The 16,208-nt window shown below is 41.1% G+C and overlaps 4 protein-coding genes across 7 annotated transcripts in view; all 4 read left to right on the top strand.

Annotated features, from left to right (window-relative positions):
- LOC306997178 (uncharacterized protein) overlaps positions 1–16,208 on the top strand; it is a 230,629-nt gene that overhangs the window by 83,416 nt on the left and 131,005 nt on the right. The gene's annotated exons all lie outside the window — the stretch shown is intronic.
- LOC306997177 (zona pellucida sperm-binding protein 4-like) lies at positions 1,334–3,976 on the top strand. 3 transcript variants are annotated; one of them, XM_079610329.1, is made up of 9 exons: positions 1,334–1,590; positions 1,831–2,138; positions 2,214–2,401; positions 2,480–2,577; positions 2,646–2,803; positions 2,882–3,074; positions 3,139–3,286; positions 3,371–3,443; positions 3,519–3,923. In XM_079610329.1, exons 3-9 carry the CDS (start codon positions 2,396–2,398, stop codon positions 3,593–3,595), a joined length of 753 nt encoding a protein of 250 aa, XP_079466455.1. In that variant the 5' UTR covers positions 1,334–1,590; positions 1,831–2,138; positions 2,214–2,395; the 3' UTR covers positions 3,596–3,923. The 3 variants fall into 3 exon arrangements, with proteins under 3 accessions (XP_079466455.1, XP_079466454.1, XP_079466453.1); XM_079610328.1 differs by having other exon boundaries at positions 1,355–2,138; positions 3,519–3,976; XM_079610327.1 differs by having other exon boundaries at positions 1,355–2,138; positions 2,225–2,401; positions 3,519–3,629.
- LOC306997174 (zona pellucida sperm-binding protein 4-like) lies at positions 7,731–10,860 on the top strand. Of its 2 annotated transcripts, XM_079610323.1 has the most exons (9): positions 7,731–8,010; positions 8,280–8,556; positions 8,631–8,818; positions 8,895–8,992; positions 9,061–9,218; positions 9,299–9,491; positions 9,556–9,703; positions 9,788–9,860; positions 9,933–10,860. In XM_079610323.1, exons 3-9 carry the CDS (start codon positions 8,813–8,815, stop codon positions 10,007–10,009), a joined length of 753 nt encoding a protein of 250 aa, XP_079466449.1. In that variant the 5' UTR covers positions 7,731–8,010; positions 8,280–8,556; positions 8,631–8,812; the 3' UTR covers positions 10,010–10,860. The 2 variants fall into 2 exon arrangements, with proteins under 2 accessions (XP_079466449.1, XP_079466448.1); XM_079610322.1 differs by having other exon boundaries at positions 7,731–8,556; positions 9,933–10,852.
- Positions 13,120–16,126, top strand: LOC306997176 (zona pellucida sperm-binding protein 4-like). Its single transcript, XM_079610326.1, has 8 exons — positions 13,120–13,871; positions 13,947–14,134; positions 14,213–14,310; positions 14,379–14,536; positions 14,615–14,807; positions 14,872–15,019; positions 15,104–15,176; positions 15,252–16,126. Exons 1-8 carry the CDS (start codon positions 13,265–13,267, stop codon positions 15,326–15,328), a joined length of 1,542 nt encoding a protein of 513 aa, XP_079466452.1. The 5' UTR covers positions 13,120–13,264; the 3' UTR covers positions 15,329–16,126.

Genomic DNA, 16,208 nt, shown 5'->3' with positions numbered 1-16,208 from the left:
AGCATGGATGTCTGAATCCCGACAAAGAACCGAAACCAAACTAGACAGACGTGTCTGGATCCAAACACCATGCCCCACACATATAACAAGGCACATAGACAAGTGTGTGCACGGCACACGCACGTTTAAAACCACGCAATCAGGCAAAGACGAGACAAAACCGGGAGTGTCAGAGCTCTGTTACAAAACCAAGAAATTAACTAGACCGAAGTAACAGAACCTTGACAGAGACAGCATTTTTGTGAACAGAACTTAAGCTTTTTTGAAAACGCAGTTTTCACGTTGAAGTGTGGACTGTGAAAATGGAGGTATATGAAAATGATGGGCCCTATTTTAACAATCTAAGCGCATGGTCTAAAGCGCACGGCGCAAGCGCACTAAGAGAGTGTCCGAATGCACTTTTGCTAGTTTAACGACGGGAAAAATGGTCTAAAAGGATTTTCCTATTATTTTAATGAGTAATGTGTGTGTTTTGGGTGTAACGTGCAATAAACCAATCAGTGTCTCATCTCCCATTCCCGTTAAAAGCCAGTTGCACTCACGCCATGGTGGATTCGCTATTTGTATGGTAGACTTTGCAAGCGGAAAAACTGAACGCTTCTCCAGTATGTACAATTAAATCCTTGCTGGTATAACTGTATTTACCGACTTTGATGAGGCCAGCACTTATTCCTTTGCACTGTCCATTTAGTTGTTATCATCTCTACTATTGCGTTGGTTGGCTGGATATTTTTACAGCTAGAACATGACGGCTGCACAAATCGATTTTTAAATGCCAGACACAGTTTTTATTATATTTTTTACTGTAGTATTGTAATTTCAGGGATGAAGAAATATTAAGAATACAAACATAACTGACACTATTTATGTATTGAGGGACGCACCAATTTCGGGACTGTCACCCTAAGTTGTCGTCTGCCCACGAAAACACAAAGAAAAAACGTGTCCGTTTTTAATACGTCGTTGTTGTGTAAACATACCCTGAATATACAGGCCTTTTGCCATGAAAACTCCAAGATGTTTAAAAGAAAAAAAAAAACAATCCAGAATAGCCAAAACATCAAATAGCCTATAACATTCAGCTAATGAAGGATAAAACAAAGACTGACTTAAGAATGGCACAATTTTTAACTAGCATACTATTCTGAATTCAGCTCAATACGTGCTTTTGTGTATTTTCGTATTGTGGAAAGAATACAATAAAAAAATTGTAAGAACCAATAGAATCACCCAGTTGCATAGACTCGCACTCATGCAAGTCTGGAGAATCATGACTGTTAATGAAGAGGGAGGGATTATCATTAATTAGCCAAAGTCTGTATGGTACAAAAATACCAAAGGGCAGTATCTCAGCAGTGTGACTAGCTGTTGAACAATGGCAGGAAGTTGGTGTGCTCTTCAGTGTCTGGCACTTTGTGTTTGGCTCTTTGCTTTCTGTCATGCTGTTCCACAGTGGAGTAATCTGCCCCAGAATCCTCAAGCTATGATGATCCAGCAAACTGACCAGCGGTTTCAACAGCAAGCTAGTCAACAGTTTCCTCGGCCAGTTCAACAGCAAGCTAGTCAACAATTTCCTCGGCCAGTTCAACAGCAAGCTAGTCAACAATTTCCTCGGCCAGTTCAACAGCAAGCTAGTCAACAATTTCCTCGGCCAGTTCAACAGCAAGCTAGTCAACAATTTCCTTGGCCAGTTCCACAGGAACGGTTTCCTCAGTCAGTTCAACAGCAAGCTAATCAGCAGTTTCAACAGCAAGCTAGTCAACAATCTTCTCGGCCAGATCAACAGCAAGCTAGTCAACAATCTTATCGGCCAGATCAACAGCAAGCTAGTCAACAGTTTCCTCAGTCAGTTCAACAGCAAGCTAATCAGCAGTTTCAACAGCAAGCTAGTCAACAATCTTATCGGCCAGATCAACAGCAAGCTAGTCAACAGTTTCCTCAGTCAGTTCAACCGCAAGCTAGTCAGCAGTTTTCTCAGTTTCAGCCTAAGCAGCCAGTGGCACAGGCAGAGCCCCTTGACAAATGTGCTGTAGCTGATTCTGAGCAGATCCAATGTGGACCACCTGGTATTAGTGGTGCTGAGTGTGCAACTATGAACTGCTGCTTTAATGGATAGCAGTGTTACTATGGGAAGGCTGGTAAGATTGAGTCAATGCAAAATTTTCTTTTTAAACTGATTTTCAGCAATAACCTGCTCTTGTAACTCATTCCAGTGACTGTCCAGTGTATAAGAGATGGTCAGTTTGTGGTAGTGGTAGCTAGAGATGTTACGCTGCCTCGACTGAGCCTGGATTCTGTCCGTCTCTTGGGTGGAAGTGACCCATCTTGCAGTCCTGTGGGATCCACACCTTTCTTTGCTATATACCAGTTCCCTGTCACTGCATGTGGCACAAGCATGATTGTGAGTAGCTGCTTGTGTTTTTTTCTTTCTTTATGTATGGCTTAGGATGGACTGGATGCCAACTGTTACTATTTGCAGGAGGACAGTGGATATGTGGTGTATGAAAACCGAATGATCTCCTCGTATGAAGTGGGTATCGGACCACTTGGTTCCATCACAAGGGACAGCCATTTTGAGTAGGTGACATATGCTTTATCATAAATGTTAATCATTGACAACTGCTACAAGCTCATGGTTTGTCCAGGCTTCTCTTCCAGTGTAGGTACTCTGCTACTTCTGTGGAAGCTCTGGTTGTGGAGGTCAACAGTGTTCCTCCACCTCCACCAGTAGCTGCTCCTGGACCCCTCAGGGTTGAGCTCAGACTGGCAAATGGTCAATGTGTCACTAAAGGCTGTGCAGAAGGTAAGTGTTTGTCCCAAGTATGTCTAAAGCCTCACAAACTCCAGGTTGCAGCAGTTTAGTTTAACACTGTATCCTCAGGGGATGAGGCATACACATCCTACTACAGTGGTGCTGATTATCCAGTTACAAAAGTCCTGCGAGAACCTGTGTATGTTGAGGTGCGCATTTTGGAGAGGACCGACCCCAACATTGTCCTGATGCTGGGACATTGCTGGGCGACACAAACCCCCAGTCCACTCAGTCTACCCCAATGGGACCTTCTGGTTGATGGGTGAGTAAGGCCAGTCTTTATCCATGTGCTGTAAGGCTTTTCTGAATGCCTCTTTGCCTTTCAGATGCCCTTACCAGGATGATCGTTACCTGACCACATTGGTTCCGGTGGCTGGATCTTCGGGTCTTCAGTTCCCAACACACTACAAGCGCTTTGTTGTGAAGATGTTCACATTTGTAGATCCAGCATCACTGGCTCCTCTGCAGGAAACCGTATGCCTCACAGCCTTACCTCAAGCCTTAATATTAGTGCTTTTTATAGTGAATTATATGGCTTAACCCTTTCCCCTCTGTTAGATCTTCATCCACTGTAGTACAGCGGTGTGCCATCCCTCTTCTGGCACCTGTGAGCAAAGCTGCACTAGGAAAAGTGAGTGCTTGCCGTACATTGACTTCAGGAACAACATTTATTTAAATGTCTAATGCTTCTACCACTTTTTTACAGGAAGAGATATGCACATCAAGACCATCTCTAGTGGGAAAACTGTGGTGTCTAGTGGAGAAGTTATCCTGGTCATGTGAATTTAGTTTAATAAATTTCCTGAAAATGAACATTAGTTTCTCTTTGGTATTGATCTCTGTCTTGCTTTGGATGTTTCGTGACTGTTCTCAGTCTGACTTGTAGGGCTGCACTACTAAACCTTTTTTATTTTCTGCAATGAGGTTCTAGACTTGAACTAAAAGGGTCAAGCTTCTGCCCAAGCCATTTAACTTAACTATTTGCCAAGCTCTAGTTGCTCACTTGAGTCCCCTGTTCATGTTTCACATAGTATCAAATTAAGGGTTGTTTATCTTCTGATTGTGGCTTTACATTGACTTTATGGCTGGGCTAACATAACTGCACATATTGATACTCAAGCATGCCCAAGAAACGAAAGCTGCTGCTCTCCATGTATTTTTCTGTTGTATCCTTTTGAAAGATCTGAAAAATCCCAAAGGTAGATCCTCTCCTTTAAGAAATCAGGGCAGAAGTGGACAAATGAGACCAATTAAAACAGGTGTAAACAGGAATTTCTACTTTTGATCCGATTAACCAAAATGCATCTTAATACTGGGTATGAACAGGACTTGAAAGCATTGCATATGTGCCCATGCAATAATTGCCCTTATGAGTTCTTGAAGAGTGTGCACTTTTACATGACTAGTTATTTGGTGTTAAAGTCTCTCTGTACAATTTTCTCCCTTACAGGGATAGTTCACCCAATGATGAAATTTACCCCATGATTTACTCACCTTCAAGCCATCCTAGGTGTCAAGTCACCTTCATTTATATATAGCGCTTTTAACAGTATGGATTGTTTCAAAGCAGCTTTACAGTGATAATAGAAGTTAGCATAACAGTGAAGTTGCGAAGATCATTAGTCATTAATTTAACAGAAAACCTTTAACGCGCTCATCTGCACAATAAGTGCCTGGTGTCCCTAGAACGCACTCCCTGAAATAGGTTCGAAGGTGCAAACGATTATCCGTATTCTCTACGCAAAATAAATATGACTAAAATAACTAGTGTCCGGCAGATGGCCGTACGCATACTACGCAAGTCGACCACCACCACCACACGACTAAACAGTGCAATCTAGGATGCAGGAGTGTCGTAAGTTTAGATGCCTCTCGCAGTTCAAACAAACAGGGCCGGGCAACAAACTCAAGCTCCTCTGACATTTCTTTTTAAAAATTGTTGTTGTAGACTTCTAATTCATTACTGATGTTTTGTTTTGCTCTATCCTCTGCACTTCCGTGTTCATCATTACGTTGTGCGTCGGGTCAGAGGTTAGTCTTCCACCCTAAATCGATGCGCACGGCCGTCTGCCGTAATTTAGTTATTTTAGTTGATAAAGTTAAAAAAATTATACTTTTCTTACACGAACACATCAATTCACCTCAGAAGGCCTTCATATACCCCCGCAGAGCCGTGCGATTACTTTTATGATGGATAGAAGCACTTTGATGGACTTAGTAAATCATGGGGTAATTTTAATATTTGGGTGAACCAACCCTTTAAAACTCATCTTTGATTACCAAAATGACATATTTAAAAATGTTTTTCTTGGAAAAGTTCTTAATGCCTTAAAATTGCTTGAATGTAACTCTACACCGTTGCCTCATTTAGTATATGTGGTTCTACGACAATGCAACAATTAGCCCCGCTTCCATTCACTCACACCAGTTCAGAGATCCACTCGTTGACGTGTTTTAACAGTTTAGAGAAATAATGCTTTTGTTTGAACGCTTTCATTGTGAAATGTATTATTTGCATTTGTCCTAATGGAGACAAATGTGATGGCAGCAGGTAAAATAGTTGCATAATATGTTTAGTTGAAGAGAAAAACTTTGGGTGGAGCCCATCCTCCTCTGACAAGACAATAAATGTGCATTTCAATAAATTTGGGGTATATTTTCGCCTTATAATTTTAGGGCTAGGGTTAGGTTGGTTGGTTGGTTATTTTTACAGCTAGAACATGACGGCTGCACAAATCGATTTTTAAATGCCGTTCACAGATTATATTTCTTACTGTAGTATTGTAATTTCAGGGATGAAAAATAATAATACAGACATAACTGAAATGCGGGACACTTTATGTATTGCGGGATGAACCAGTTTCGGGAATGTCACCCTAAGTTGTCATCTGCCCACGAAAATGCAAAAAAAAAAAAACGTTTCCGTTTTTAGTACGTCATTGTTGTGTAAACATACCCTGAATATACAGGCCTTTTGCCATGAAAACCCCAAGATGTTTAAAAGAAAAAAAAAATCAGAATAGCCAAAACATCAAATAGCCTATACAATTCAGCTAATGAACGAGAAACCAAAGGCTGACTTCAGAATGACAGAAATTGTACTAGCATACTATTCTGAATTCAGCTCAATATCTGCTTTTGTGTCGTATATATATCGTAAGAACCAATAGAATCACGCAGTTGCATAGACTCCCACTCATGCAAGTCTGGAGAATCATGACTGTTAATGAAGAGGGAGGGATTATCATTAATTAGCCAAAGTCTGTATGGTACAAAAATACCAAAGGGCAGCTTCTCAACAGTAGCCGCGTTTCCATTACAGATTTGCGCAAATGTTTTGCGCTTTTATCTAATTATCGATACAAAACTATTGCGAAATGACGGCGTTTCCATTAACCGATGTTATGCGACTAAAACGTCCTTTTTTCTCTCGCGATAAAGTCATTCTAAAAATCACTGCAACGGACGTTGGTTTATATAATCTCACAGCCACCGCATTAGACATTATTATTATTAATGGAGGGAGACGTACGTGTTATCCAAGCATTAATGGCAGGGAAAGACCCTTATATTCCAAACGAAATATAAGGAGTTTCTGGGTGTTTCACCCTCATTTCTGCGCTGAGGTTTTGATTGTGGCATTTCTTTGAAGTTTAGGATCCAGTATTCCTAATTATTGTTTCTTTTATGAATTTAATAAAGAACTCTGTCTCCTATTCCAAACGATCCATGTAGGCTACTTTTGTGTCCATTCGTTTTTTCCTTTTTAAACCCGTAATTGAAAAACGAAAAATAAACGGTTGTCTTTTTAAAACGCAAAGTTGAACACCACAATTTTAATTTAAACTGGCTACACCAACTGCTGCGCAAAAAAGTAAATATCGACGAATTTTCAGATGTTTGTTAAATGACTTTTTTCCCCTTTATTAAACATGTAAAATATTCACAAATTAATATGGAAAACTTGTCGATTTTACTGGTTTTCTAAGGCCAAATTAGAACCTGGAATTGACATTTTCCCCGCAGTGCTGAATAAGAAGAGGCATTAATATTATCAAACTATTGTTTTCTAACTCGGCTAAAAACATCTCCATCTCCGCTGTTAAGCAGATGCTCTTTTAGAGAGAAATGCACCTTTCATACGGATTACTTAATCAGAACAAAATGTATTAGCTTTCGATTCGAATTTGTTCGTTTTAAAGTGGACATTTCAAGCTTTAGCCTACATAGGCTATATTTAGTTTCAGTTCTCGCGCTCCAGTTCACGAGATCATGAAAGCGCGCCTGATTGTTTTATTTTATTTTACAAAAGCACAACATTTTCTTGTTATTGTTTACACAAATAAAAGTAGTTACAAATAATGTATTATTATTTTCTGTATGACCAGAAATTATAGAGTAGGCTATATTAAGTTGTTTCACTGTTAATAGGAAAATGCAAGTGTTCACGCCCGCGCCTCCGTGCCATGTAGTGCGCGCTCCACACTCCACATAAACCCTTAGATATGCGTCAAAATATTGTGTTTATTTGTGATAATCTCAGCTCTGTATTATTATTGTCTAACCCGTATTATGAATGACATTTGACGAATTGCTTTGTTCCTTTTTTGGATAAAAGCGTCATCTAAATATGTAGCCTAGTAAATGTTATAATGATGATAATTATTATTATTTGCGTACACGGACCCCAAACACACCGCGTCTTCTAAGTCAGGTGACTGTAAATGCGCAAAAACTGTTTCCATTGCAGTTTTGTGAAATATTCCTTTTTCGAATTGGCTGAAAAACCTCCTCATGCGAGCGTAAAAACTTTTTTGCGATAAACGAGAGTTTTTGCGAAATTGACGTGTTTCCATTGAGCGTATTTTCAATTCGCAATTTCAATTTGCGCAATTTGAAGGGTAATGGAAACGCGGCTAGTGTGACTAGCTGTTGAACAATGGCAGGAAGTTGGTGTGCTCTTCAGTGTCTGGCACTTTGTGTTTGGTTCTTTGCTTTCTGTCATGCTGTTCCACAGTGGAGTAATCTGCCCCAGAATCCTCAAACTCTGATGTTCCAGCAAACTGACCAGCGGTTTCAACAGCAAGCTGGTCAACAGTTTCCTCAGTCAGTTCAACAGCAAGCTAGTCAACAGTTTCCTCAGCCAGTTCAACAGCAAGCTAGTCAACAATTTCCTCGGCCAGTTCAACAGCAAGCTAGTCAACAATTTCCTCGGCCAGTTCAACAGCAACAGTTTCATCAGTCAGTTCAACAGCAAGCTAGTCAACAGTTTCCTCAGTCAGTTCAACAGCAAGCTAGTCAACAATTTCCTCGGCCAGTTCAACAGCAACAGTTTCATCAGTCAGTTCAACAGCAGGCTAGTCAACAGTTTCCTCAGTCAGTTCAACAGCAAGCTAGTCAACAGTTTCCTCAGTCAGTTCAACAGCAAGCTAGTCAACAATTTCCTCGGCCAGTTCAACAGCAACAGTTTCATCAGTCAGTTCAACAGCAAGCTAGTCAACAGTTTCCTCAGTCAGTTCAACAGCAAGCTAGTCAACAGTTTCCACAGTCAGTTCAACAGCAAGCTAGTCAGCAGTTTTCTCAGTTTCAGCCTAAGCAGCCTGGGGCACAGGCAGAGCCCCTTGACAAATGTGCTGTAGCTGATTATGAGCAGATCCAATGTGGACCACCTGGTATCAGTGGTGCTGAGTGTGCAGCTATCAACTGCTGCTTTAATGGACAGCAGTGTTACTATGGGAAGGCTGGTAAGATTGAGTCAATGCAAAATTTTCTTTTAAACTGATTTTCAGCAATAACCTGCTCTTGTAACTCATTCCAGTGACTGTCCAGTGTATAAGAGATGGTCAGTTTGTGGTAGTGGTGGCTAGAGATGTTACGCTGCCTCGACTGAGCCTGGATTCTGTCCGTCTCTTGGGTGGAAGTGACCCATCTTGCAGTCCTGTGGGATCCACACCTTTCTTTGCTATATACCAGTTCCCTGTCACTGCATGTGGCACAAGCATGATTGTGAGTAGCTGCTTGTGTTTTTTTTTTCTTATGTATGGCTTAGGATGGACTGGATGCCAACTGTTACTATTTGCAGGAGGACAGTGGATATGTGGTGTATGAAAACCGAATGATCTCCTCGTATGAAGTGGGTATTGGGCCGCTTGGTTCCATCACAAGGGACAGCCATTTTGAGTAGGTGATATATGCTTTATCATAAATGTTAATCATTGACAACTGCTACAAGCTCATGGTTTGTCCAGCCTTCTCTTCCAGTGTAGGTACTCTGCTACTTCTGTGGAAGCTCTGGTTGTGGAGGTCAACAGTGTTCCTCCACCTCCACCAGTAGCTGCTCCTGGACCCCTCAGGGTTGAGCTCAGACTGGCAAATGGTCAATGTGTCACTAAAGGCTGTGCAGAAGGTAAGTGTTTGTCCCAAGTATGTCTAAAGCCTCACAAACTTCAGGTTGCAGCAGTTTCTAGTTAAACACTGTATCCTCAGGGGATGAAGCGTACACATCCTACTACAGTGGTGCTGATTATCCAGTTACAAAAGTCCTGCGAGAACCTGTGTATGTTGAAGTGCACATTTTGGAGAGGACCGACCCCAACATTGTCCTGATGCTGGGACATTGCTGGGCGACACAAACCCCCAGTCCACTCAGTCTACCCCAATGGGACCTTCTGGTTGATGGGTGAGTAAGGCCAGTCTTTATCCATGTTCTGTAAGGCTTTTCTGAATGCCTCTTTGACTTTCAGATGCCCTTACCAGGATGATCGTTACCTGACCACATTGGTTCCGGTGGCTGGATCTTCTAGTCTTCAGTTCCCAACCCACTACAAGCGCTTTGTTGTGAAGATGTTCACATTTGTAGATCCAGCATCACTGGCTCCTCTGCAGGAAACCGTATGCTCCACAGCCTTACCTCAAGCCTTAATATTAGTGCTTTTTATAGTGAATTATATGGCTTAACCCTTTCCCCTCTGTTAGATCTTCATCCACTGCAGTACAGCGGTGTGCCATCCCTCTTCTGGCACCTGTGAGCAAAGCTGCACTAGGAAAAGTGAGTGCTTGCCGTACATTGACTTCAGGAACATTTATTTAAATGTCTAATGCTTCTACCACTTTTTTACAGGAAGAGATATGCACATCAAGACCATCTCTAGTGGGAAAACTGTGGTGTCTAGTGGAGAAGTTATCCTGGTCATGTGAATTTAGTTTAATAAATTTCCTGAAAATGAACATTAGTTTCTCTTTGGTATTGATTTCTGTCTTGCTTTGGATGTTTAGTGACTGTTCTCAGTCTGACTTGTAGGGCTGCACTACTAAACCTTTTTTATTTTCTGCAATGAGGTTCTAGACTTGAACTAAAAGGGTCAAGCTTCTGCCCAAGCCAGTTAACTTAACTATTTGCCAAGCTCTAGTTGCTAATGTGGGGCCCCTGTTCATGTTTCACATAGTATCAAATTAAGGGTTGTTTATCTTCTGATTGTGGCTTTACATTGACTTTATGTCTGGGCTAACATAACTGCACATATTGATACTCAAGCATACCCAAGTCCCTGTAAGGTCACTTGTTGCCTTTTTTTTATTTTAGTTGTTAGTATAATATTATTTGTCTCAACCTGCACTTTTCCTTTTATCCCAAGTTCATTACAGCACTTTTTCCAGGATAGTCCTAGTAATGTTTGAAGTAGACCACTTTATTAAGCATGAATCCCTTAACTGTTATATCCCACCTAGGTTGCTGACCAAGGCCTTGTTTACAAATCATTTATTTAAAAATAAATCATATCACCAGTTGGCTAGTAAATATAAAAATTGTCTTTGAGTTTGTCTCTTTTTGAATACTTCCAGAGGTGACCAACACATTTAGCCAGGTTGCTTTCGTAGTGTAGATGCTCATGTGTTTGAACATCGGAAAAACATGGTCTGCTCTATCGCCTACTTGCCTAATATGTAAACATTGTAGGAAGTGCACTAGCAGACGTGATTTTAAACTTTGTCGATTGAAGTATTAAGTTTGGTTTAAGACAAATGTACCAAGTGTAACACAGCCCAACTAGTAGTTGCTAAAACCTCACTTCCCTAAACTGAAGATGTGCTCTAGCGACTGATACTAGATTCTGCAGTCTTTAGCCTCCTTGCTAGATTGCCTAACTCCCACGTTGGAGATTCTCACAGAACAGGGCGAATATGACCTGGTTGAGGGTTAACACGAGTTTCTCACCATTCTAGATTTTCAAACTTGCACTCAGTGTTTGGTGTGGTATTGCAGCTGTCAGAGAAGAAACGAAAGCTGCTGCTCTCCATGTATTTTTCTGTTGTATCCTTTTGAAAGATCTGAAAAATCCCAAATGTAGATCCTCTCCTTTAAGAAATCAGGGCAGAAGTGGACAAATGAGACCAATTAAAACAGGTGTAAACAGGAATTTCTACTTTTGATCCGATTAACCAAAATGCATCTTAATACTGGGTATGAACAGGACTTGAAAGCATTGCATATGTGCCCATGCAATAATTGCCCTTATGAGTTCTTGAAGAGTGTGCACTTTTACATGACTAGTTATTTGGTGTTAAAGTCTCTCTGTACAATTTTCTCCCTTACAGGGATAGTTCACCCAATGATGAAATTTACCCCATGATTTACTCACCCTCAAGCCATCCTAGGTGTCAAATCACCTTCATTTATATAGCGCTTTTAACAGTATGGATTGTTTCAAAGCAGCTTTACAGTGATAATAGAAGTTAGCATAACAGTGAAGTTGCGAAGATCATTAGTCATTAATTTAACAGAAAACCTTTAACGCGCTCATCTGCACAATAAGTGCCTGGTGTCCCTAGAACGCACTCCCTGAAATAGGTTCGAAGGTGCAAACGATTATCCGTATTCTCTACGCAAAATAAATATGACTAAAATAACTAGTGTCCGGCAGATGGCCGTACGCATACTACGCAAGTCGACCACCACCACCACACGACTAAACAGTGCAATCTAGGATGCAGGAGTGTCGTAAGTTTAGATGCCTCTCGCAGTTCAAACAAACAGGGCCGGGCAACAAACTCAAGCTCCTCTGACATTTCTTTTTAACAATAGTTGTTTTAGACTTCTAATTCATTACTGATGTTTTGTTTTGCTCTATCCTCTGCACTTCCGTGTTCATCATTACGTTGTGCGTCGGGTCAGAGGTTAGTCTTCCACCCTAAATCGATGCGCACGGCCGTCTGCCGTAATTTAGTTATTTTAGTCGATAAAGTTTAAAAAAATTATACTTTTCTTACACGAACACATCAATTCACCTCAGAAGGCCTTCATATACCCCCGCAGAGCCGTGCGATTACTTTTATGATGGATAGAAGCACTTTGGACTTAGTAAATCATGGGGTAATTTTAATATTTGGGTGAACCAACCCTTTAAAACTCATCTTTGATTACCAAAATGACATATTTAAAAATGTTTTCCTTGGAAAAGTTCTTAATGCCTTAAAATTGCTTGAATGTAACTCTACACCGTTGCCTCATTTAGTATATGTGGTTCTACGACAATGCAACAATTAGCCCTGCCTCCATTCACTCACACCAGTTCAGAGATCCACTCGTTGACGTGTTTTAACAGTTTAGAGAAATAATGCTTTTGAACGCTTTCATTGTGAAATATATTATTTGCATTTGTCCCAATGGAGACAAAGGTGATGGCAGCAGGTAAAATAGTAACATAATATGTTTAGTTGAAGAGAAAAACTTTGGGTGGAGCCCATCCTCCTCTGACAAGACAATAAATGTGCATTTCAATAAATTTGGGGTATATTATCGCCTTATAATTTTAGGGCTAGGGTTAGGTTGGTTGGTTATTTTTACAGCTAGAACATGACGGCTGCACAAATCGATTTTTAAATGCCATTCACAGATTATATTTCTTACAGTAGTATTGTAATTTCAGAGAGGAAAAATAATAATACAGACATAACTGAAATGCGGGACACTTTATGTATTGCGGGATGAACCAATTTCGGGAATGTCACCCTAAGTTGTCATATGCCCACGAAAATGAAAAATAAAAAACGTTTCCGTTTTTAGTACGTCATTGTTGTGTAAACATACCCTGAATATACAGGCCTTTTGCCATGAAAACCCCAAGATGTTTAAAAGAAAAAAAAAATCAGAATAGCCAAAACATCAAATAGCCTATACAATTCAGCTAATGAACGAGAAACCAAAGGCTGACTTCAGAATGACAGAAATTGTACTAGCATACTATTCTGAATTCAGCTCAATATCTGCTTTTGTGTCGTATATATATCGTAAGAACCAATAGAATCACGCAGTTGCATAGACTCCCACTCATGCAAGTCTGGAGAATCATGACTGTTAATGAAGAGGGAGGGATTATCATTAATTAGCCAAAGTCTGTATGGTACAAAAATACCAAAGGGCAGCTTCTCAACAGTGTGACTAGCTGTTGAACAATGGCAGGAAGTTGGTGTGCTCTTCAGTGTCTGGCACTTTGTGTTTGGTTCTTTGCTTTCTGTCATGCTGTTCCACAGTGGAGTAATCTGCCCCAGAATCCTCAAACTCTGATGTTTCAGCAAACTGACCAGCGGTTTCAACAGCAAGCTAGTCAACGGTTTCCTCAGTCAGTTCAACAGCAAGCTAGTCAACAATTTCCTCGGCCAGTTCAACAGCAAGCTAGTCAACAATTTCCTCGGCCAGTTCAACAGCAACAGTTTCATCAGTCAGTTCAACAGCAAGCTAGTCAACAATTTCCTCAGTCAGTTCAACAGCAAGCTAGTCAACAGTTTCCACAGTCAGTTCAACAGCAAGCTAGTCAACAGTTTCCACAGTCAGTTCAACAGCAAGCTAGTCAACAGTTTCCTCAGTCAGTTCAACCGCAAGCTAGTCAGCAGTTTTCTCAGTTTCAGCCTAAGCAGCCAGTGGCACAGGCAGAGCCCCTTGACAAATGTGCTGTAGCTGATTCTGAGCAGATCCAATGTGGACCACCTGGTATTAGTGGTGCTGAGTGTGCAACTATGAACTGCTGCTTTAATGGACAGCAGTGTTACTATGGGAAGGCTGGTAAGATTGAGTCAATGCAAAATTTTCTTTTTAAACTGATTTTCAGCAATAACCTGCTCTTGTAACTCATTCCAGTGACTGTCCAGTGTATAAGAGATGGTCAGTTTGTGGTAGTGGTAGCTAGAGATGTTACGCTGCCTCGACTGAGCCTGGATTCTGTCCGTCTCTTGGGTGGAAGTGACCCATCTTGCAGTCCTGTGGGATCCACACCTTTCTTTGCTATATACCAGTTCCCTGTCACTGCATGTGGCACAAGCATGATTGTGAGTAGCTGCTTGTGTTTTTTTCTTTCTTTATGTATGGCTTAGGATGGACTGGATGCCAACTGTTACTATTTGCAGGAGGACAGTGGATATGTGGTGTATGAAAACCGAATGATCTCCTCGTATGAAGTGGGTATCGGACCACTTGGTTTCATCACAAGGGACAGCCATTTTGAGTAGGTGACATATGCTTTATCATAAATGTTAATCATTGACAACTGCTACAAGCTCATGGTTTGTCCAGGCTTCTCTTCCAGTGTAGGTACTCTGCTACTTCTGTGGAAGCTCTGGTTGTGGAGGTCAACAGTGTTCCTCCACCTCCACCAGTAGCTGCTCCTGGACCCCTCAGGGTTGAGCTCAGACTGGCAAATGGTCAATGTGTCACTAAAGGCTGTGCAGAAGGTAAGTGTTTGTCCCAAGTATGTCTAAAGCCTCACAAACTCCAGGTTGCAGCAGTTTAGTTTAACACTGTATCCTCAGGGGATGAGGCATACACATCCTACTACAGTGGTGCTGATTATCCAGTTACAAAAGTCCTGCGAGAACCTGTGTATGTTGAGGTGCGCATTTTGGAGAGGACCGACCCCAACATTGTCCTGATGCTGGGACATTGCTGGGCGACACAAACCCCCAGTCCACTCAGTCTACCCCAATGGGACCTTCTGGTTGATGGGTGAGTAAGGCCAGTCTTTATCCATGTGCTGTAAGGCTTTTCTGAATGCCTCTTTGCCTTTCAGATGCCCTTACCAGGATGATCGTTACCTGACCACATTGGTTCCGGTGGCTGGATCTTCGGGTCTTCAGTTCCCAACACACTACAAGCGCTTTGTTGTGAAGATGTTCACATTTGTAGATCCAGCATCACTGGCTCCTCTGCAGGAAACCGTATGCTCCACAGCCTTACCTCAAGCCTTAATATTAGTGCTTTTTATAGTGAATTATATGGCTTAACCCTTTCCCCTCTGTTAGATCTTCATCCACTGTAGTACAGCGGTGTGCCATCCCTCTTCTGGCACCTGTGAGCAAAGCTGCACTAGGAAAAGTGAGTGCTTGCCGTACATTGACTTCAGGAACAACATTTATTTAAATGTCTAATGCTTCTACCACTTTTTTACAGGAAGAGATGTGCACATCAAGACCATCTCTAGTGGGAAAACTGTGGTGTCTAGTGGAGAAGTTATCCTGGTCATGTGAATTTAGTTTAATAAATTTCCTGAAAATGAACATTAGTTTATCTTTGGTATTGATCTCTGTCTTGCTTTGGATGTTTCGTGACTGTTCTCAGTCTGACTTGTAGGGCTGCACTACTAAACCTTTTTTATTTTCTGCAATGAGGTTCTAGACTTGAACTAAAAGGGTCAAGCTTCTGCCCAAGCCATTTAACTTAACTATTTGCCAAGCTCTAGTTGCTCACTTGAGTCCCCTGTTCATGTTTCACATAGTATCAAATTAAGGGTTGTTTATCTTCTGATTGTGGCTTTACATTGACTTTATGGCTGGGCTAACATAACTGCACATATTGATACTCAAGCATGCCCAAGAAACGAAAGCTGCTGCTCTCCATGTATTTTTCTGTTGTATCCTTTTGAAAGATCTGAAAAATCCCAAAGGTAGATCCTCTCCTTTAAGAAATCAGGGCAGAAGTGGACAAATGAGACCAATTAAAACAGGTGTAAACAGGAATTTCTACTTTTGATCCGATTAACCAAAATGCATCTTAATACTGGGTATGAACAGGACTTGAAAGCATTGCATATGTGCCCATGCAATAATTGCCCTTATGAGTTCTTGAAGAGTGTGCACTTTTACATGACTAGTTATTTGGTGTTAAAGTCTCTCTGTACAATTTTCTCCCTTACAGGGATAGTTCACCCAATGATGAAATTTACCCCATGATTTACTCACCTTCAAGCCATCCTAGGTGTCAAGTCACCTTCATTTATATATAGCGCTTTTAACAGTATGGATTGTTTCAAAGCAGCTTTACAGTGATAATAGAAGTTAGCATAACAGTGAAGTTGCGAAGATCATTAGTCATTAATTTAACAGAAAACCTTTAACGCGCTCATCTGCA

Source organism: Phoxinus phoxinus (assembly GCF_949152265.1).
Source record: "Phoxinus phoxinus genome assembly, chromosome: 4".
Classification (NCBI taxonomy): domain Eukaryota; kingdom Metazoa; phylum Chordata; class Actinopteri; order Cypriniformes; family Leuciscidae; genus Phoxinus; species Phoxinus phoxinus.
This window is presented reverse-complemented; position numbering and strand designations above follow the sequence as displayed.